At 42.5% G+C, this 24,231-nt stretch overlaps 1 protein-coding gene across 1 annotated transcript in view; it reads right to left on the bottom strand.

Moving 5' to 3' along the window:
- Positions 1 to 1,681: 1,681 nt before the first annotated feature.
- The window catches only part of LOC149445310 (TATA box-binding protein-like 2), a 30,225-nt gene continuing 7,675 nt past the window's right edge, over positions 1,682 to 24,231 (bottom strand). The window contains 7 exon segments of the mRNA XM_089653938.1: positions 1,682 to 1,819; positions 3,163 to 3,263; positions 6,186 to 6,268; positions 6,270 to 6,348; positions 8,002 to 8,093; positions 8,172 to 8,259; positions 11,862 to 12,312. Of these exon segments, the coding sequence (XP_089510064.1) occupies positions 1,743 to 1,819; positions 3,163 to 3,263; positions 6,186 to 6,268; positions 6,270 to 6,348; positions 8,002 to 8,093; positions 8,172 to 8,259; positions 11,862 to 12,312 (971 nt within the window). The 3' untranslated portion in view covers positions 1,682 to 1,742.

Here is a 24,231-nt window from a genome sequence, read left to right as displayed (position 1 = left end):
AGCAGTATGATTACAGTGTGACACACAGAGCCCCATAGTAAAGACACACCCAGTACAGCGTTAACCCTTATATTGCACATGTTAACCCTTTTCCTGCCCAGTGCCATTTTTTAGCACTGATCACTGTATTGGTGTCACTGGGGATGTCAGTGACACCAAGTCAGTTCCCCCCAGTGTCAGAATGCCCACCGCAGTCCCGCTAGAAGTCGCTGATTGCCGCCATTACTAGTAAAATAAAAAACTCCAGTATCGCCATAACTTTCATGTAAACCATTAAATTTACATGTATTGGGATTTTTGTTTTAGCAAAGACATGTAGCAGAATACATCTTTGGCCCAAATCTGATTTTTTTTTTAATTCTTTTCTACTGGACATGTTTAATAGCAAAGTCAAAATTTTTCTTTATAGCGCAAAAAAACAAAACAAAAAACCCAGGCGATCAAATACCACCAAAAGAAAGCTCAATTCTTGGGGGAGGGGAAACAAAACAAATAATTGTAAAATTTAATTTGGGTTCAGCATTGCATGATTGTGTAATTGTCAGTTAAAGAAACGCAGTGCTGCAACGCAAATAAATGGCCTGAACGGGGGGGGGGGGGGGGGGGGTAAATCCTATGTAGGCCAAGTGGTTAAATCCCATTTTGAAAAGAGTTAAACTGTCCCTAAGGCTTCTAATGCAAACTAAAATAATCCCTGTGTGGTAACTGTGTGCAGACATTTTTCATATTTGCTTTTGCTAAGAATATGTTTCCCCCTCAGTCAAAAGACAGGGATGGTAGCTTAAAGGGTTAATTGCTTAGGTAAATTAACCCAGTGACAATCGCTCAGTCTGTTGGCACTTATTGTGGCCCTGCAAGCTGGAAAATGTTTGTGCATGGTGCAGCTGTCGTGGTTACTTAAGTGATAGTGTGGTGTGAGACTGATCGATCCTTTGTTGCAAGTTGGCGAGACGGGCAGGAGGTTGGGCACCATGTTCATCACACCCAGGGGCGGACTGACCATTGGAGAACTCAGGCACTGCCCATGGGCCTGGGGTCAGTAGGGGGCCCCATGAAATGTCCCCGATACCTTTCATAGGATTTTCTGGGTGTGGTTTGAGTGTGGGCGAGGACACAGGGGCCCTATGATCCCCTATTGCCCGGGGGCCCCATGAGTTGTCAGTCCGCCCCTGATCACACCAGTGACTTTGCCAGCAGCAGCTCTTTCAGAGACCTGTCTTACAGGGTCTCCATTTTGGCCATTCCCAATAACCTTTGGCAGAAGACTGTTCAAGAAAGCCTAATCAAGAGTGTCAAGTTATTCAGCATCCCATACCACCCTCCCCCACCCAGAGTTCTGCAAACAATGAACTACAAAAAGCTGACCCCTAGACAGTTAATTGAATCCAGAGTTGATAGACTGGCTTTTGTGACTGATGGTCCCTGTAGAGTCTGGCAAAGAACCTGTTAAAATCTGCAGTTCTGGGGGTAACTTTTTTTTGGGGGGGGTTGTGCCTATGTCATAATACTATTTGTTATTATGGGAAGCACATGTAATGTGGATACGTTCATTCGCACGATTCTATATTTATTTTTGTTTTTATTAGATCCTAGTCCTGTGAAGTTTCTTGCACAAAAAAAAAAAAAAAAAAAAAAAAAAGGGGGTCCAAGATATGTCATTACGAAGCACACATTTTATTTATAGATTTTTTAAACTATATACATAAATATACAAAGACAAGATTTGCCTTGGAATGAAGCACTTATTGCTTTTTAAAACTTTTCAGGATAGGATATATATTTTCAAATGCTTCATATATTTCAGAACGTTCTTTAGCACCTACAAAAGAGAAAAACAAGGAGAATGAACAATTGAATATTAACACTGATCAGTAGAATTTCACCCTATACAATCAATGTAGCACTTTGGTGCTCCCATCTCTTTGTATAATGTCCACTGACATCACTAGGTTGTAAAGAAATTAGACCAAATATGGGTCCAGGCATCAAAATGTTATGTACAGGTAATTGGCGTTCAGCGTTAGACGTTAGGATATGTTCATGCCAGCCACATTAAAAAAAAAACAAACAGATTTTTCTTTCCAGAGGACACAGCGGAACACCGATCACTGTACAGGACCTTTGTGTGAGGTCCCAATCATGTGATCACTGATTGGCCAATCAGTGATCACATTAATAGTAAGCAAGAGGTCACTTGCTGACATCACTAGTGAAATCTGTAAATGATCACAGAGGTCACATGGTACAAGGCTATTCACAACAGCCTTGTACCATGTGACAAGCTGCGACCAATTACAGATCACAATATTTCTCAATGGCTGCAAAAATGCAGCCAGAGAGGAGAAATGATTTGCTTTTACACCCATAAAGGCTGTAAAAGCAATCAGTATAAAAAAACAAAACAAAAAAAAAAACCCACAAGTAGTACAGTGTTACTATGGTGAAACTGTACTGCTAGGGTGACAGTATGAAAAAAAAAAATTGGGGTTATTTTACTAAAAAGATGAATACATTTTGGCCACGATTCATAAAGAAAGATTATTTATTTGCAAAATTTTATAAGAAATTTTTTAAAATGTTTGGACTTTCATTTATATATCAAAAAAATAAAAAATCCCAGTGGTGAATAAATACCACCAAAATAAAGTTTTATCTGTCTCAAAAAAATGCTAAAAAATTCATATAGGTAAAGTGTTGCATGACCGCGCAATTGTCATTCAAAGTGTGATAGCACTGAAAGCTGAAAATTGGCCTGGACTTGAAGGGGGTTAAAGTGTCTGGACTGGAAGTGGTTAATAAACTACACGAGTTTGAGAAAGCACAACGCCTTCAAGCAGAAAAGTTGGTGCTGAAGGTTGTCCAATGCATGGATGCTCTAATTGCAAACACTTGTTTCTATGGAATAGATTTGGAGAGCGGCATTGCATGCTTACAGCTACTTGTGCATCTACTGCATGCCAAGCAGAAACAATGGTAGGATTCATTACCCATCACAGGTGCAAAACTGCAAAGCCTAGTTCTAATTAACCATTTATGGCTCAAACTAATAATCTGACAACACCCACCCCTAACTAGTCAACCCTGCTGCTATAAAGCATTGGTCTGTTGTCTTTTCCCCTAGGATAAGAAATGTACAAAAGAGTGACCACTTGTGAGACTCACCAGTTAATACCACCTTTCCAGACACAAAAATGAGTAGTACAATCCTTGGTTTCACCATCCTGTAAATGAGGCCTGGAAACAATTCTGGTTCATAGCTGGAAGCATACAACATTTTGAGATGAAGTTGAGAACTTGTAAGTCCTTAAATCACATACCTAAAAGCACATTTTACTAGAACACAGCATTGCAAGCATTATTCTTAAATATTTAATATTGGTGAACTCCACAAGGACTGCCTTTTCACATCTACTTCAAAATGACAGCAAGATTTCTTGCTGTATGAAGCATTTTTTTTTGCATCCATCAGATATACAAAACCCTTTCAATGGCTTATTTAACTTGTAAATGGGTTGCGGTTGAGCTAGTTAGATGCTGTCCTGGACAGGAAGGTTGGAGTTGGGGCTCATTCACACCACAGTGCAGAGACTTCAGTTATTTTGTTATGCTTTTGCAGAACACATGCACAATTATTGTTCTCTCTGTGCCCTGTTCACACCACAACACTGGTATCAGGCAAATATTTTTTTCTGCACAGGAATCTGTAACGTGTATAAAATTGAAGAATGCATGGAAATTATGTAAATTGGTAAATGTGAATTGGTTAAGGCCGCTCCTTAACCAATTCACAGGTGGTCCTCTCTCAGGGCCAAAAGTCCTGAGCTTCCCTCCTCCCATGGTCCCTGCTTGTAGGTGAGCCCCTCTCCATCTGCCCGCCCCCCCCCCCCCCCCCACAGGCTCCTGCTCTTCCACCCAATCTCTCCTGCAGCTGAGCAGACTTGGCTACTCTTTAAGGCTGTCTTGGGCCCTTGCCAAGCCTCCTGTTTGGGATTGGCCAGGATCCTCTAACAGGACAGACTAGGCACTCCTCAGATCTGCCCACTGCTTCTAGATCTTTTTCCAAAGTCCTAGAGCAGGGGGAAATTCCAGAGAGCTCATCTGCAGAGCCTCTCAGCTTGGACCACAATTTGATCCCTGCTAGCTCACGCACACACGCTACTCAGCCCTAATAAGTGGAGTCTAGCTCTCCCTAGCTGACTAGAAGGGTGCTACATACGATAAAAAGGAAGGACAGGGGTCTGGATCAGAGAGCCCCTGAGCCCTGGGGTTGTGGAAAGTCTGAATCTATCTCCTGGTAGCCTGTTGTAATGTAGAGAGCTATCAGGACCTGGGGTTCGCCTTGAAAACCACAGCCACTGATGGACCTTTTAGCACATGGACTCGACTTTTGCAGGTATGCCAGAACAGCATATAGCTCAAATTAGGATGAGGGGTGTAGGGACAAAAATGGTTTTATTACATTATGGAGTTATGTTCAGAGTCTCTAAAAAGTGTTTAAACTTTGCCTTCTGCCTCGTCTGAAGTCAATTAAAGGAGTGCAATGCAAGTACACAGCCCATTCAGCTGTTGGGTCACTTGCCTATTGGGGTATGAAGAGACAGCACAAGTCATCCTGGTGCTGTACAACAAGGTGTTATCATGGGTAATGAATGTCAACAGTGTTCATGCAGCCTGTCTGAAGTGTGTACCTGTTATAGGTGGAACGACCTCTAACAGCAAGGGAGATGTCGGCACTCCTTCCGCCACAGTCTGTCTCCCATAGCAACAGGAACGGACTCGCACCGCAGAGGTTCCCATCCTGTACAGAGGTATGGAAGCTCAAGAGTCAAGTCAAGTGCACTGTGGAGCCCACACTAGGTGCACTGCAGGGCCCACTCTGCTACTGGGAATGGTAGTGGAAAATGCTGGACAGGTGGTTGTGGACAAGGCTCTGTGTCCCTCCCAATTGCAAATTACAGTGGGAGGATGTACATTTACGCGAGGAATGAAGGTTAACAGTTATAGTGCAAGTTCATATCTAAGAGTAGAGGCCCATCTTAAGGTTGGCTATTCCCCCACAGTGGCCTCAGCCTTGTCCCAGAGCACTGGTGAAAAGAGCACGAGAGGGGAAAAAAAAAAAAAAAAAGAAAAAAAAAAAAGTACCCCATGTGTATTAGAGTTATCCTGTTCCAGGTACCTAGCATAGCCCAGATGAACTCACTCTGGGGCAGCCCTCCTATGAGACCCAGACTTGGTGCCCAATGAGTTAATTAGGGAAATCTGGAAAAGGGCAACACCAGCAAATATAAATTAGTATGTCTTGAATTGGGATTACCCCCTCTTTTCTGGTTACAAGTATGGAATACCCCTTACCTCCGCTACACAGTCACCAAAACTGTATGAGCACTTAAAACCTGGTAGTTGTCAAGCCTTTTCTAGATGCCACCCAGATTGAGGATTTAACTGGAATTACACCAATACTAAAAATTCTCTTTTTTTTGTTAGGACAATTCAAAAGGAGCAGATTTGAGAGAAAAATAACCCACACACCCCCTTTCCAGCAGGAACCGGTTTTCATTCGTTATAGTCCTTTCATTTCAAATTTGAATCACTTTTGAATGACATTTGTCAAGGTATCAAAATATACAAGTTTATGTACTACTGTTCTTAATTCTAGTGTAGGGGAGGGAGCCAGGATTTTCACAGACTGGACTTCCAAGCATATCTGCCTTTGTTATCTGCATTAAATGGTGATGGGGATATCAGTAATTTACACAAGATCGTTTATCACAAGTCAACAGGTATTTTCTGTATTTGCTCATTTTGCAGGCCGATGACTGGTAATCTGCAATATATAAAGTTCCTCTTCTGGGTTTAGTTATACTTTAACCATTGCTACCAGAGGATTAGCCCCACTGTTCGATTAGAGCCAATACTGCCATTTGCAGAATTTACTCTGGGCTGCATTTGACTTTTACAATGCATCATAAAATGCAGACCTGTGTCAGTAACACATGTTTCTCTGTGCTAGAAGAGTATAATCTGATAGCAAGAGGAGGACATTACATGCAAGTCCATTAAATGCCTCTCCTATCATGACATTCTATGCAAAATTTCCCTCCTCCCCCTCACATTGCTTCCCACCCCCTCACTCACCCTAATGGGGCTTTGGTACCTTGGAACCCTGAAAGCCAATTTTACTGCTGAATTGCTGGTGGGTAAGAACCAGTCCTTCGAGCCGAATGGGGAACCTCACGTCACAGCTTCCAACCATGTTCTGAATTTTGAAAGTCGAGAAATTTTGCAGGGAATCCCAGCTTCTGTACAACTCGAGCGTACTTTCTAGCTGCCAGCCGTGACTGCTCTTCACTATCAAACAATTAACCTTTTGAGTAATGCTAGCATATGTTAAAAGGAAACCTAAACACATGCTAAACAAGCCTTCATTTCCTATTCAAAAAGTGGATTTTCAGTTCTAAAGCCATATAGTCTGAAACTGTAAAAAACTCTTAAATTCTTCTGTGCAATAATACCTTATAGAATGCCACCTACTTATAACAAAGTCACAGCTTTTCCCAGAAATGTGCACACAGCTTGAGTTGAGGCTACAAGCATACCATGCAAAAAGGAGTTACATCTTTTAAACCAGAACTCCAGGTTATGGTGAATTTCATTGTTGACAGTCACCAACAGATGCTCCCAGTAGGAGTGCTGTTTAACCACTTGCCCTCCAGAGGATTTACCCCCTTCCTAACCTGGCCATTTTTTTGCAATACCACAAAAAAAAAAAAAAAACCCACACTATATTTTGACTTTTAGCTGTTAAACATGCAATCTCCACCTCAACAAATTAGAGGAAGTCTTGTATTCATTCATAAAACACAAAGCTTCCTGGGAAGAGATGTGGGAAGAGAAGGGAGTTAAGCTTTAAAGTGGTTCTAAAGGCAAGACTTCCTGTAATGCATTCCATGCAATAAGTTAAATCATGTCCCAGTAGTTGTATTGTCCCCTCACAATCTAGCACTATGCCCTTCTGCAGCAGCATTGGTCTCTTCACCTTAGAGCACAGAGGCACCTTAGAGCACCATTGGCTCCTGATGCCTTCATTCAAATCCTGTGAGGAGGGAGCAGGGCCGAGCCACACTGTCTATGGATGCACACAGCTTGGCTCTGAAGCAAGCCTGCCTCATAAAATGGGGATTGGCTATGGGGCAGAGACAGATGAGAGCAGACAGCCCCAGAAGAGAAGGTGGGGGTTCTGGATGGACGTCCATAGATACGCTCCCAGAACTAGCCGGCTGCACTCTAAGTCTTTTGGGTATAGCGTGGTCCGGAATTAGTTAAAAAGTGGTACTAAACCCAGGACCCTGCATTCACTATATCTGGTCTCCAACAGAAAATGGAAATACAATTATTTTAGTAAATCTAAACTGCTAAATACCTTTTCTCATCAGAAGCATCTAACAGTCTTGTGACTTCTATCAGTTGCTGGACGAGCACAAGTTAATCTTATTGGAAGAGTGTTCATTCTCCTCTGCCTGTTCTATGAGGCTGCATGACCCCTGACCCTCTGGACTGACACACACTGCACTATGGCAGGTGAATTGGACAAACAAAAAAAGGGGGGGGGGGGGAGAAATCAGGAACGACCGATCAAACAGCCCTTTTTAGACAATGTGGAGGATAACTCCTTACAGTGAGTATAACTAGCATGCTTCAGTGCATATACAGACTGATTTGTGGGTTTAGAGACACTAAGGCTTTGAGTGCATCAATTGCTCAGAACCATCATAACCTGAGTTTATTACATGGATAAATGAAAGCTGAAGACAAATCTGAATGATGTGTCTAGTATTAAGAGAACCCTAGCAAAGCCCTCCGCCATTTGCAGTGGATCTAAAGGATCGATCTTCTAGTGTGGGCATTTTTTGCCCTATACTACTACAGCATATACACTGTAACCTCTGTGTGGGCTACTAAAAAGGTCTTATTTCTTCAGTGGACCAAAACATGCAATGTTACCTCTTTGCCCCAGTGCAGACCATCTTCCAGAGGCTGAATATAAGTGCCGTTGTTCGTGGTTCCCGAATCCTCATTATAACCGCAGCAAATCTCTAGGTTCAAGACATAAAGGGCTTAGTATTTGTAAGTGAACATGCTATATGGTAAAGTTAATTCACATGCAAGCTCACCTTTGGGTTGTATTCTGCATTTCTGGCATGTAGGGCAATTTTCTTTAAGTCTAGCTTGCAAGCTAAATTCACTGTGGACACAATATTCCTGAAAGAAGAGTGCAGGGTAGGTTTGTAGCTGTGTAATGGTATCTGAACTTCAGCAAAAATTTTTAACTTATATATAATTAAGATCACAATTTTGTAATCTATCACCAGGAATCAATGAAAATATATTAATATTCTCAGCTTTTGCCCCCCCCCAAAACTGCTGCTTGGTTATTAGCCGCTCAGGCACAAGGCTATCATGGGGCAGGGAATCTGCAGAAGTAAATATAGATTTAGCTGATCATTGCCCCAGGGGTAGAGAGGAGGGTCAGATTAAAACTGGCTATACAAGAAGATAGCGTTTAGCCTACAGATTAAATATACTATGTTAAACCTTTGGACAGAGCTGAAGAGTTTAAACAGCAGTACATTTTCAATGTAATCCAGATACTTTCATGTCCACTTATGGAGGCTCCTCACTGTCACCTTTAAACGCAGTATTTAATCCCCAAAACAATATTTTGCAGCTGACAAATTGGATGTGGTGGCTATTCACACCTTCATTCTAAGCCTATTCTATGCACCCCGTAAGAGGAAGATATCTACACTTATCTATTCTGAAGGTGCTCCAGTCCGGTCACATGACCGACTTCCAGCCCAGCTTCAATGTAGAGGGACAGCCAACAAGGAATGCCCCATAGTAAGCCTATGGGTGACATCACAGGTCTGCAGCTGTTGTCATTGCTCTCTGCTCTACAGGGAAGCCAGTGCTGGAGATATCCCGTGACCAGACTGGAGCGACTTCAAAATACACAGGGTAGATAGAATAGGCTTAGAATGGGGGGTGAGAGTGGATTTAGGTTTTGACTGGAATTTATACTTTAAGCCTTCGTCCCTTACATCCTCAGATTTATAATGCTGCTGTCCAAAAAGGTGTCTGTTCCAAGACATGAAAGTATGGTACTGGAAAAAAAAAAACAAAAAAAAAAAACACACCACAAACAAAAACACAACTATTATGCTCCCAATAAAGACATTTTTATTATTAAGTATTAATGCAATCAGACATTAAATAAACGTAACATACAGAGATAGAAGGCATCAGGATTGAGCGATTAAAAAAAAAAAAAAAAAAAAAAGGGGGGGGGGGGGGGGGGGAACATGAAAGTAGTTTGACCGTGCTTTTGAACAAGTAAGCCCCACTGTTCTTGTATTGGCTTTTAACCTCAATACATTTGTCCTCCATTTCAGAGCCAAAAGGAACTCAGACAGGCTGATGAATGTACCCCAGCATCAGCCCCTCCCAAATATGTTGGATCACATAGCTTCAGATAATGGGGTGCTTGGGTAAAGCCACCATTGCTTTGACCATCAGAAAGGCAGGCCCTTTCCCACACTGAATTTTTAAAGCCATAAAATCACAGTGTAAATTTGCTGTCTACTCAAAATAAAACACATAGCCATTAATGTCTAAACTGCTGGCAACAAAAGTGAGTACACCCCTAAGAAAATGTCCAAAGGGGGCACAAAGTGTAAATATTTTGTGCGGCCACCATTATTTTCCAGCACTGCCTTAACCCTCTTGGGCATGGAGTTCACCAGAACTTCACAGGTTGCCACTGGAGTCCTCTTCCACTCCTCCATGACGACATTACGGAGCTGGTGGATGTTAGAGACCTTGCACTCCTCCACCTCCTGTATGAGGATGCCCCACAGATGCTCAATAGGGTTTAGGTCTGGAGACATGCTTGGTTAGTCCATCACCTTTACCCTTAGCAAGGCAGTGGTTGTCTTGGAGGTGTGTTTGGGGTAGTTCTGTTGGAATACTGCCCTGCAGCCCAATCTCCGAAGGATCATACTCTGCTTCAGTATGTCACAGTACATGTTGGCATTCATGGTTCTCTCAACTTGTAGCTCCCCAGTGCTGGCAGCACTCATGCAGCCCCAGACCATGTCACTCCCACCGCCATGCTTGACTGTAGTCTTTGTACTCCTCACCAGGTTGCCGCCACACACGCTTGACACCATCAGAACCAAATAAGTTTATCTTGGTCTCATCGGACCACAGGACATGGTTCCAGTAATCCATGTCCTTAGTCTGCTTGTCTTCAGCAAACGGTTTGCGGGCTCTCTTGTGCATCATCTTTAGAAGAGGCTTCATTCTGGGACGACAGCCATGCAGACCAATTTGATGCAGTGTGCGGCGCGAGGTCTGAGCACTGACAGGCTGACCCCCCTCCCCTCCAACCTCTGCAGCAATGCTGGTAGCACTCATACATTTCACAAAGACACTGAATGAGGAAACAAAGAGGGCACACAGGCCTAGTGCATTGCCAATAAAAATGTTTAATAAGAAATAAAGTAGGTGTTGTACTCACAAATGAGAATAAAGTCAAGGCACATCATAAAAGAACAGCTGGGTCAACACCGCGCTGAGTAACAGTCTGCAATGGGGAGTGTAGACATCCAATAGGCTAATGAGTTTCGAGGACTTGCCTCTTCCTCAGAGGCTCTCATTTGTGAGTACAACACCTACTTTCTTATTAAACATTTTTTATGGTAATGCACTAAGCCTGTGTGCCCTCTCTTTGTTCTTTCCTCATTCAGTATATTTGGATTCCCCCGGTCCATTTGAAGGCAGCAAGGTGTGCATGTTCCAGGACATTCTTAATGTGGTTGTAGCCTGCATCGAGTCCATCCCCAGCGCAGGTTCATTTCACAAAGACAACCTCTGGATATGACACTGAGCACATGCACTCAACTTCTTTGGTCGACCATGGCGAGGCCTGCTCTGGGTGGAACCTGTCCTGTTAAACCGCTATATGGTCCCAGCCACCGTTCTGCAGCTCAGTTTTAGGGTCTTGGCAATCTTCTTATAGCCTAGGCCATCTTTATGTACAGCAACAATTCTTTTTTTGATGCGAAGAGTTCTTTGCCATGAGGTTCCATGTTGAACTTCCAGTAACCAGTATGAGAGTGTGATAACACCAAATTTAACACCTGCTCCCCATTCACGCCCAAAACTTTATAATACTAAAGGAGGCACATGACACCGGGGAGGGAAAATGGCCAATTGGACCCAATTTGTACATTTTCACTTAGGGGTATACTCATTTTTGTTGCCAGTGGCTTAGACATTCATGGCTGTGAGCTTTTTGAGGGGACAGCAAATTTACACTGTTATACAAGCTGTACACTCACTACTTTACATTGTAGCAAAGTGTCATTTCTTCAGTGTTGTCACAAGAAAAGATATAATAAAATATTTACAAAAATGTGAGGGGTGTACTCACTTCTGGGAGATACTATCGATCTATCTACATACACACATTGCTCCATCTCTCTCAAAACCACCAATGCTTTCTTTTAAAGAAACAGGAAGGCTGCTTCTACCAACTTTCTAAATATGCATACTGTCTGGTTGTCACTAGCAGTAGTGCCTGGCATAATTGACCTAAGAAAATCATGCAGCAAGTGAAGTTAGAACAAAGTCACAAATTGCTTGATGTGTTATCTCTGTTAAGGACTCAAGCTCAAAATGTTGGGCGGCAATCTGCTTTTCAAAATTGCATTTGCCCTGGTTCAATAGTCCAGTATTTGACAATATCACACTCCATTATTTGGCTTTACATTTCACACAAACCACCTGGGCATAGAACGTACTGTAACTGAGGAATGATCCCAGAGGACTCTGCTACAGGGGTCATCGGAGTCATGGGCGTCATAGGAGTTATAGGCATGGGGCGAAGGCTGGAAGCATCTTGGGAAGAATCCCTGTTTTCACAAGGGGTGAATGGCTGTGAGAGACCAGAAGCATCCAGGCAAATTCCACTATCCTGCAATTCTGATTGGTTACTCTTTTCTTCATGAGGACTTAGGTCATCAGGCAGAAAGCTCAGGTCCAGATCTGCAGAAAGATCTTTGGACTGGTCCAGATCAGATCTATAGGATGTTTCAGGGATTGGTTGGATATTTAGGTCATCGTAGGAAGTTATTGGAGTGTACATTTGAGGGATAGAGTGAAGGACATCCTGAGAGGAGAACAAAAGTGCAATGATTAGAGTGGAGAGAAAAAAAAAAACAAAACCCCCACACACCCAAAACGCACTAATAACTTAAAAAAAAAAAAAAAAAAAAAAAAAAAAAGAGAAGAAGAAGAGGTCTTCTCTTAAAGCAAACCCCCCCCCCCCCCCCCCGGCAACATTCCAAAACTAGAATTAGTGTGTGCTGTAAATTGCCTCCAGCATTGCCCTTTTCTTCTTGTTGGAGGCTGCAATTTTGTTGAAGCCCAGACCAGTGACCTTATTGGATACTACCTGTAATTGGTCTCAAGAATGTCACTTTCTTCCTTCAACCACTTACAACCGGACGATTCCCCCCCCCCCCCTTCCTGACCAGGCCATTTTTTGCATTACGGCACTGCGTTACTTTAACTGACAATTGCACAGTCATGCAACGCTGCAGCCAAATGAAATCCACATCTTTTTTCCCCACAAATAATGAACTTTCTTTTGGTGGCGATTGCCTGTGCATTTTTTACGCTGTAAAAAACAAACAAAAAACACCACACCACTTGGTATTACACATGTCCGGGGAAAAAAAAAAAAAAAAAAAAAAATTAAAAAATAAAAACATTTCATCATAAATTAGCTACTTGTCTTTGCTAAAAAAAAAAAAAAAAAAGTCCCAATACGTCGAAATTAAAATGGTTTACGTGAAAGGGCGGCGTGAGTTGTAAACAAATAGTCATATTGTGAAAACTATCAGGACTATGGCTTAGCCGTGGACATTTTTATTGGCAGCAGGGATAGCTGAACGTTTTGATATAAGATTTGTGTAGGTGGGCTTGAAAATGACAGAGCGATGGCAGTTTAGAAATCATGTCCTGATTTTTCAGCTCACACTTTAGTTTTGAACATTCTGTCATTCATTCCTATGGGACCAATTTCACCACAAAAACGCAAACCATTTGGCGAAACATTCCACAAAGCAATAGCACACCAATTGGGAACAATCCGCACGTTTCTGTATATTACTGTCTATGTAGTGTAAAAACTGTGGGAGGAGTTAGGGGGTAAATTTGGCTATAATAAGAAGAATATACATGTGAGATAACAGTAAGTGGTCTTGCCATGCAAGAATACTTAATAAAAATAAATAAATAAAAAACCCTATGCATACAGCTGTTCTAGGTCTAGACACTAACATTAAAAATGTCTTAAGAATTTTGCTTTAGATTTACCAAAAGCCGATGTCAAACCTAAACACTTTCAATTGTATTCAATTAGGCAGGTCCTTACACTACATAGTTGAAGTTAAATCTAAAGGAAATTGGGCAGAAAATTGTATAATGTATGGCCAGCCTTAAGACCAAACATGATCATAAAATCAACCAGATTGATTGACACTTTGGTGAATGGGAAAAAGGTGTATATTAGGGAAGGTTATTTTGGTTGAGTGGGGTCAGGAGAAAGTGGGTTCTCTGAAGGTTTGATGATTGGATGAGTATTCTGGGTACCCCATCATCTGCCTTGTCTGTACCTCTGTTTTATGGATGGTCGCTGAGCTGATTAAATGCATCTCTGGAAAAGAACTGTTGCACTAGTTGCTGCGGGAAAATACATTTATAAATATACACTCATCATCCACCCACGTTAATAGAAGACAACAGATTGTAACAAATGTCTTATGGAGTGTTTCTGTGTGTACGTCGTAACAGAGAAGACAACATGTGGCAGGTATTCTGACACCGGGGGGGACCGTCACTGACATCCCCAGTAACACCAATACAGTGATCAGTGCTAATAAAAAGCACCGACACTGTACTAATGGCACAGGGCAGGAAGGGGTTAACATGTGGGCCGATCAAAGGGTTAACTGTATGCGGTTTTACTATGAGGGCTGTGTGCGCGTTACACTGTAAGCACACTAATTTGTATGGCCATACAAAAGCAGTGTGTAGGATCTGATGGGAGAGATTTGTATTGTTTACATACAGGTCTTTCCCTTGTCAGAAATCCTCAGCAATAGTCAGAGAATCACTGGCTGGGACCTGGTGATTAATAGCCCCCCCCCCCCCCCCCCCCCCCCGAGATCCTGGGCTTTTTCCACTCCTGGTTCAACTTGTGTGAGGGCCCTGAAGTGGGCTGAAGATACTAGGGGCTCCAGAGGACAACCAGCAATGGAGACTGCCTGCATGAACTACCATCTCAGAGGTATGCCTGGGCAGCCACACAATTGTAGTTAGGATAGTTCTGGTATATCTAATGAACCGGGGTCAGTAAAACACAAAAGGGGTATGAAGTCGCGACATTAAGAAGGGGTTTGAGGAACAAGTCAAGAAAGTTGTGGCATTGCTATGAGAAATTAAGAGCAAGACACGAAGAAACCAGTCAAGGGTGTGATACATGGTAAGGTAGCAGGTCCTCCTGTAGCGAGGGGGGTCACTGTTTGGACCCCTCCAGAGCAGTCCTCCCATAGCAACCAGGAGCAAACCAGCATTATGGAGATACATGACCTGGCTGCAAAGTATTGGAAGCAAGGGAGTCAACAGTGAGCACACGAGGTTCATGCTATGTGCTCGGCAGGGACACATTCTATTATTCGGAGGTAACAAGTATGCTGGACGGGTGGAGCAGGAACAGGCTCACCACATCCCTCCTAATGCATCTACTGAAGGCACAAGGACACCACGTTTTTAGAGGAACTCTATCTTACTGCACACAGTGTAAGCTCATCTCCAAGTCAGGGAACTGCCTTAATGTTAGATTTTTCACATGACTGCAGCAGGGGCGGACTGACAACTCATGGGGCCCCCGGGCAATAGGGGATCATGGGACCCCTGTGTCCTTGCCCAAACTAAAAAAAGCCTATGAAAAAGTTACCAGGGGCATCTCATGGGGCCCCCTACTGACCCCAGGCCCTGGGGCAGTGCTGAGTTTCCAAATGGTCAGTCCGCCCCTGGACTGCAGCCTTTACCTAGTCCCAGACATTGATGAGCATGCTCTGCGTGAAAAAGTACCACTGTGGGAGGACTCCACCCACAAGCTCTTCACTGGGAAGCTCGGTGTAGTTCCTCTGCCTCTTGCAGACCCCCAGCTCCTTACAGCGTACTTGTGTATTCGTAATTTCATACATGACTTAGATTCACACATGTGGTGCAAGTTGAACCTCAGTTTTCACAGCTAATTGACAAAGTAGTTCAGCAGAATCAGGTCAGGATTTAATCCTGAAGGATGTGCAATTGAGAAGCGGTCCCATAGAAGTCTCCTAGATTGTAAGCTCGAAAGAGCAGGGCCCTCGATCCCCTCATGTTTTGCATTGTATTGGTATTGTTCTGTCACATGATCTGTTCCCCTCTGTAATGTACAGCGCTGAGCGAACTATTGGCGCTTTATAAATACTAAACCATATAAATGCTGCGCTACATTCAAACTTATTAAGTGAATGTGGAATCCAATGACACAAATCCAATATAGTGACAATAATAATGAAATAAATAATACGTGCTTACTAATAACAAAATTATCAAATAAAACACCCAAAAAGATGAAAAAACACAAACTTAAATCTATACACATGTGCATAAAAATACACATACATATAGTTACATCACACGTGCAAATGTGAAGTGAAATGATGGTTGCTTATTAAACGCAAACAAAAAGTCCAATATAAAAATATTGAAGGTGAACAAAACTGTAAACGGTGTTTCCAATAATACTGTAAAGTGACCACAGGTGAAAACAAATCGTGCAGGTATCTGGGTGTAGATAGAGCTTATGAATCCAACCACCTTCTGGATTAGCCTCTCACCTCATCACTTCGACCCTTGCGGATCAAAGAGCAATAATGGATCCCTCTCACAGATCCTCCAGGCACCACAGCACTCCAAAAACGCTTTTCAGGATTTAATATTCCCACTCAAGCTCTTCTCCAGGTATAGGTGAAATATCAATCTCTCCTCGCTGTTCCTTCACATGTGTGTTTCTCTGTGCTCACCTATCTACCCATAGGTGAGCACAGAGAAACACACATGTGAAGGAACAGCGAGGAGAGATTGATATTTCACCTATACCTGGAGAAGAGCTTGAGTGGGAATATTAAATCCTGAAAAGCGTTTTTGGAGTGCTGTGGTGCCTGGAGGATCTGTGAGAGGGATCCATTATTGCTCTTTGATCCGCAAGGGTCGAAGTGATGAGGTGAGGGGCTAATCCAGAAGGTGGTTGGATTCATAAGCTCTATCTACACCCAGATACCTGCACGATTTGTTTTCACCTGTGGTCACTTTACAGTATTATTGGAAACACCGTTTACAGTTTTGTTCACCTTCAATATTTTTATATTGGACTTTTTGTTTGCGTTTAATAAGCAACCATCATTTCACTTCACATTTGCACGTGTGATGTAACTATATGTATGTGTATTTTTATGCACATGTGTATAGATTTAAGTTTGTGTTTTTTCATTTTTTGGGTGTTTTATTTGATAATTTTGTTATTAGTAAGCACGTATTATTTATTTCATTATTATTGTCACTATATTGGATTTGTGTCATTGGATTCCACATTCACTTAATAAGTTTGAATGTAGCGCAGCATTTATATGGTTTATATTCACTTGATCACTGGTATATGATTTAATGCTAGCAGCTGTTTGGGGTTCATATATTTAATTTGTTTTAATTGTTTAAACACATTATTTGGAGCGCAGGAGGGTCTCACCACTATTTCTTTATAAATACTGTATTATAATAATAATAATAATAATAATAGAAGTCTAAGGCCTGAATTCGCACCTGAGCCAGACCCCACTAGTCAGAAAATGGATAGGACTCAGGAGGATAGGAGAAGTCACACTGAATCTGCACCAGACATGTGAACAAGCACAATGAAAATAATTGTTTTCACAGATCATGCAAATTGGATGCTGTACAAAATGCACCAAATTCGCATATGTGTGAACTGCTCTTGCTGCTGCAACACCTCCCTATTGTCAAGAAGTCTCCTCCCCCTCAGCTCCAAGCCCATTATGAGGGTGAGAACAGAGGTCATGTGGTTTTCTTTTTATAGGGAGGGTTGATCTGGTCCATGGTATACTAGAGAATGAGATAGGAAGGCAGTGCTTTGGAAAAACTGAGCACGATTTGAAGGAGTCACAGAAAGGGTCAATTTGGAGAATGTTTTAGAAAAAGGTTTGGAGAAATAACCAAACTAATTGGGTCATATATTAAGTTGTTGCTGGAGGGCTAGGAGTTGTTCCATGCAGAATTATATAACAGTGTTGGGAGGATGCAGAAATAATCGATTTCTAAAAAAAAAAAAAAAAAAAAAAAAAAAAAAAAAAAAAAAAGTAATACGTTGTCGCACAGCAGCAGCAAGAAAGTGATGGTTTAGGAGTCTCTTTTGCAATGCTTTGATCCAGGGATGAGAGCAAACTCTGGGAATGGTAAAACTGAATCAGTGTGACCTCAGAGACCATTTCAGTCCAGTACACATGGATTGGGGGGGGGGGGGCTGGGAATATTGCCTTTATTCTGTATGTTGGTCCCCACCGTTCCTAAACTCCAGCTTATGCCAGGAAAAATACACAGTATAAGGAAGCAGCCAACTTCTTCTGAAACAAATGACAGCAATAAAACCCAACAGGGAGTTTAATCCTTCCTCACTCCACCGGAAACAAATTTTGGGTGGATTTACAGTTTACGGCTCTAATCAGAGGGGTGTTTAGCCAAGCTGCGAATCCGGTGGCGAGAATCTGATTCCTGTGGCTGGGAATGGCAGCTGTGCGTCTATGGTAGCTACTGCTACCTTGGAATCCAGCCACAATCTCTGCAGGCTGTGTGAAATGTCACAAATTGCTGTGGCCACCAACCACCTGTCATTGCATTGTATGGGCTCTGTGGTCACTGCTATCGGCACACAGCTGTGCATCCCAACCACAGGTATTAGATTCTTGCTACTGGAATTCGTAGCTACTGTATGGCTAAACACCCATGCAAATGGAGCCTATGACCTCTACACCCCAAGCTGATATGCAGTAGATTTTACACTGTTCTGGGGAGATTACATGACAACCAGTAGAAACGTAATAGCACAAGGAGACAACTGTTGTAAAGACCAGTTCACACTGAACGTGGTGGCAGAAAGGTGCATTCTGTGTGCGTTTCCTAAACCGCATATCAACGTGCTGTCCTTGGGGGATGCAGTCAGGTGCCATTATACTGTTAAATATGGCACACCAAACTCATCTTTCAAATGCAGCTTGCTTGTGGCCATCAGGTCACATGGTACCAGGGGCAGACTGACAAATTTGGAAACTTGGGCACTGCCCGAGGGCCCGGGGTCAGTAGGGGGCCCCATGAGATGCCCCTGGTACCTTTTTCATAGGCTTTTTGGAGTTTTGGCAAGGACACAGGGGCCCCATAATCCCCTATTGACCGGGGGCCCCATGAGTTGTCAGTCCGCCCCTGCATGGTACCATTATACCATGAGATCTGGCATAGTGCGATCTGAAAAGTAGTGCTTGCACTTCTTTCTCAATGTAGTTAAGTTTAGCAGCCCATTGAAATAAATGTCATAGATGGAACAAAACTTGACAAAAGGGATTTCTTTGCCCTCACTCCATTTCATACTAAAAGTAGGTTTTAGCTGGAGTTTTGCCATTGCAAGCAATGGTTTATACAAGCTGGCAGTGGCAAAAACACTATTTTCAGGAGAAGCATTTTAAACTCAGTCTCTGCTATATCAAACCATAAAATGGTAACATCTCACAAGACCACGTCAATATGCACCAAATTATTTCACTTTTTTTACACATTTTTATTAAAGAATTTGAAAGAACATCGATTGTCATAGGAAATTTGGTTACACTGTTAAAAAATGGTTAATGCAATATCAATGCTGCACCTCTTTTCTGGCATTAATCCATAGTAAAATGTATTGTAGCAAATTCATGAAGCATTTGGTTCTGACAACCTGTGTAACAGTCAGCTAGTCCAGAAATGCGCCACTTTCACATCGCAGAGCAACAAATGCACCAAATTCAAAATAAGAAACCAACAATTTGTGAATTACTAAAGTGGCACCAATTAGGGTGTACGGAGAAGAAACTCATGCAGACAGGCTTTGCAGCGTGCATGCTAAAAGTAGCACAGCATGTGCCAGATCCAAGTAAAAGTTCTAGATAGGTACAGAGATTAGGCACATGCTGCACCACTTTCAGAACACATGAGATTTTTAAACGGACAGTTCTTATGAATGCCAAGGAATTTGCCCAGGACGCAGTGTTCAGGTGTATTCAAGATGAATTCCATGTATGGATATTTTAAACATTGTTACTTTGGTCTCATTTACAATGTAACTGTATATCCCATACCTGACCAATGCCCCCAAAGCTGGAAATCACTGAAGTAGACACTGCTACTCCAGTGATCTCCACTTGCTTCCAGGTCCTGTGCCAAGCAGTTCTGCTGCGATTTCAACACAGGAGGTCAGCCACTCAGCACAGGGGCAGAAAAGGAATACAAGTCACCATCCCAACTCTCCTCCTTGTGGCACCTGTGCTGAGCAGTTGACCTCCTGTATCTAGAAAACATCAGGCCAGCAGCTTGGCATGGAACCTGGAAGTAAGGGGAGATCACTGGACCAGAGAGGTCAGGTTCCAGGGGTATCAGTCTAGTATACAGAATTACATACCTAATTAGCATGGTCCAAGCTAGCACCAATTATAAAACATCCATACCTGGAGTTCATATTTAAGGATCTACGTTGAAAGATGGTAACTCATCCCCTCCAGGATAGAGGGAGTTTGTTTTTTGTTCTCATCAGGAAAGAGTATTTTTGCATTGGGGGGGTATTAACTTCTGCCCAAGGTCTGGTTCAAACCTAGGTGTTTTTAGAGCATTTTGTAGAAACATACTACAGTCCGTTTAACAGTTCCCCATGGGACATGTTCACACCTATGCGTTTTTTAGCCGCTGCATTTTGGAAAAAGGTCAGGAACTTTTTTTTTTTTAATTTAAAAAAAAAAACCCTGCACCAACATTGTGTACTTTTTGGTTCAATAGACTTTAATAGGCATGCGGCAGAATGAAGTGTATGTAGTGTATTTTTTATACACTTTTCTTATAAAAAGGAAAACCATGTGCGATGTGCAAAAACGCACAGAACTGCATTAAAAGCACACTGCATAGGTGTGATCCAGGCCTTCATGCCAGTTAGACAATTGAGCACCAAATTATTTCAATAGGACCAACGTTGGCATGTAAAAAAAAAAACGCTTAAGAAAAATGAAGTTATGGCTAAAACTGATAAGTGAAAAGAGCAGCTTTTAATGTACATGTGACCAGCCAAGGACAGGAATGTCCAGGAATGGTCACTGCTTCCGGCAAGAAGAACTGTATTGGAATACTCTAGGTGGCAGCACAGACAAGGGAAAACTGCATACAGGTGTATATTCCCTGCCATGCGTTTCCCCAGGTTACATATTTTCTCATTATCATGCTTTGTGTTTACCAGGCAGAAGGACTGAACGTTGGTCATTACAATAAAATATCAGAGCAGGCTAATGTCTTCTAATACAAAGCTTTCAGGTAGGGATCAGCTAGGCCTAGTATGATTTATTTACACTATGTGGGTGGATTCATTGTACAATACTGCCCATAGATCAATTTATAGACTTTAATAGAACATAGGGATTAGAGCCCATGAAATGTATTGTTCTGTTGGGTAGATTCGCCCTCTATATTTACTGGTGATCAGGGTCACTGGGAGGGGAGGGAAGATCTATCAGGTAGGGCACCTGCGCATTAAATATTATCGAAGAGGGAAATGCAGCTTACTTCCTGTTGTGTCTCCAGTGCAGAAGGTGAAGGAAAAAAAACTCAGAAGGCGAAAAACACAAAAAAAAACCCAAAAAAAAAACAAAAAAAAAAACCACACACACAACTGGTAGGGTCTTAACCCACGAATTACCCCCCCCCCCAAAAAAAAATAAAGCTTTAACTATACATACTTTAACCCATTCTGTGTCAAAGGGGCAGCACAGTAGCTAAATGGTTAGCACTTCCGCCTGGCAGTACTAGGGTCGTTGGTTCAAATCCCAACCACGGCACCACCTGCCTGGAGTTTGCATGTTCTCCATGTGCCTGCATGGGTTTCCTCCGGGTCCTTTGGTTTCCTCCCACACTCTTAAGACATGCTGGTAGGTTAATTGGCTCTGTCTAAATTGCCCCTAGTATGTGCATGTATGAATGTAAGATAGAGACCTTAGATTGTACACCCCTTGAGGGTTAGGGACTGATGTGAATGTACAATATATATGTAAAAGCGCGGCGTAAATTGACGGCGCTATACAAGTACCTGAAATAAATAAAGAGTTGATCTTAATGTATCAAAAAACACTTGAAATGCTAAGGCTAAGCTGACATGATCACTTGTGCACACAAGAGAAATGCACTGCTCTTGAACAGAACGTGAGCTGAGGGAGCCATTGATTAATAGCCAGGGGCGGACTGACCATTTGGAAACTTGGGCACTGACCAAGGGCCCGGGGTCAGTAGGGGGCCCCATGAAATGCCCCTGGTACCTTTTTCATAGGCTTTTTTGAGTTTGGACACAGGGGCCCCATGATCCTCTATTGCCCGGGGGCCCAATGAGTTGTCAGTCTGCCCCTGTTAATAGCACCCCAAACCATTTGAAGGGGGAGGTAATCACAGCAAAAGCTGATTGTAAGTGTTCAGGGACACACGCCTGCTTTAAGGATTGCAGTCTCATGCACATGGCATGAATGGACCCTTAGCCTTGGTTCACAGTGGATACCACTTGGAAATCGTGCAACTTCTCTTGAAGCCGCACAAATACCAAAGTCAGATGTCAGGGCAACTTCAGGGGCGACATGGCAGACATCTGCTTGACTTCATGCACAGATGTCAATGCAAGTCGCACCTGATATAGCAAAAAATGGGGGGGGGGGTGGGAACTAGGGCTAAGAGTGGCATTAAACCCAAAGATGTAACAGATAGTGTATGTTACCAGTCAGTTGTGCCCACCCCCAGTTTTCACCTGGTGATCAAACCAACAAACCTCCTGTATGACCCCTGCTTCACATATATGCGACCGTGCTTGGTGTGGGCATGAGAACCCATTCATTTGAATAAACTCCCATGCCCCGTGACACACAGGGAAGAAGTCCCTGCACTTCTGAACACACAGCCCACACGGGAATCTCGATTCCCAGTATGGCTGCATTTTCCAGTGTGGGCAGCGTGCCATTAGAACTAATGGCACCCACCCGCAGGTCCACATTCCTCTGTGCGGCTGCACAAATTTTCATGCGGATCCGCAGCGGCACCACCCGCACATATGTGAACCTAGCCTTAAGGCTGGTTCACATGCCTGCACCCAGCTCAACCCGCATGCAAAAAAAAAAAAAACTGCATTGCTTTTTCAATCTTCAGCAGCTGTCAACACTGGATCACATGGGATCCAATTACAGCGCAGTTTTAAAAATAGCACATACACTACTTTTGGCAATGTGAATGGACTAGAAATTGCACTGCACAGAGCTGCATGTGAATTGCATAGTGGAGGGGGGGGATGTAGAATAAAGAGGTTTTACATGAATAAAGTGGATTATATGCACCCATCAGTGGAAAATGGTTTGCCTCAACATTGATACATTTTCAGGAGAGCTTGTTCTGTGGAAACAGAACAGGATATATTGACTGGATTACCAGATAGAAAAAGAAAGCAAGCTTAAAAAAGAAAGACTAATGCAGCCATCACATTTAAGAATTGGTAAACTGCAATACAATAAGGTTTCCTTTTTGGGTTAAATCCAGCTTAACAAGAGGACATAACCTCATGAGAATACAAAAATTAATCTCTTGTAGCTTAATCTAAAGAGATAAGAAAAATAAGTCACTGAAAAAAATGAGATGTTCAATTTTTAAAGGATACTAATCAGTATACCTGAGCTTCACATTGGTCTAAGTATCGTTCCAGAGAGGATTCCCCATCCATCTTGTAAGACTTCTTCCACACTCATCAACTTTTCTCACAATAAAGAAAAATCCCAGGATGCATTATTTCAAACCTTGGTTGGCTGGGCTGCAGAATCACAGATTATAGACAAAATGATAATAATGATTACTTGCTTCCTCCACCTGTTTTAAGAAGAGATTTCAGGGTCAGGCAGACCACCCTTTCATATCACTCTGCACTCATGTGTTCCAGCTTGAGCTCAGGTGTCCTAATCAGGCAGCGCCTGTCACTGACCCCTCATGGTGAAGATGGTTAGCCCCATTCATACTAGTGCACTGATCCACATTTTAGTGCAGGTGACTGTAAGGAGGACACCTAAAATCAATTGTTTCTTATGTGTCCCGTTCAAACCACAGCGCTGCATTGCGTTGACCTGCATTTTACACACATTTACCTGCGCTGTGTTAAAATGCAACATATGTGCATTCAAACGCAACACAGATCAACTCTAGGTTTGCCACCTCATCCCTTTAAACCCGAACACGCATTATTACACAGGTTCTGAGGCTAATTGAATGCAGATAAGGCACTAATTGTGTTTAATTAAGAGCCCGACAGGCAAGTGGTTAATCAACCACAGGACCTGTGTAATTAATATGTGTTCTGTTTTGAACGAATGAGGTGGCAACCCTAGCCGCTTTCCTGCCGCCCTATAGCAGAAATACTGCTACAGGGTAGTAGGGGTGCACAAAATCACATGTATATACCAGATGTTGCATTTCTGGATAGGCTATTCATGGCCTTGGCTGTGATTACTCGCTGGCACTGTGATCTCTGAGTATTACTGACAGGGGGAGAGAACTGTATGTAATACAGTTCTCTCTCCTGTCAGCTCCAGTACGCTGCTTTGTATGGCTCTGCAAAAGTAAAAAATATTGTTTTTTTTTCTAAAATTGTCGGCTTTTTTTTTTTATATATATATAAAAAAATATAAAAACGCACAGGCGATCAAATACCACAGAAAGAAAGCTCTATCGTGGGAAAAAAAG

The sequence above is a fragment of the Staurois parvus genome, unplaced genomic scaffold, assembly GCF_062004578.1.
Source record: "Staurois parvus isolate SC_StPar_1 unplaced genomic scaffold, SC_StPar_1.0 ptg000729l, whole genome shotgun sequence".
Classification (NCBI taxonomy): Eukaryota; Metazoa; Chordata; class Amphibia; order Anura; family Ranidae; genus Staurois; species Staurois parvus.
This window is presented reverse-complemented; position numbering and strand designations above follow the sequence as displayed.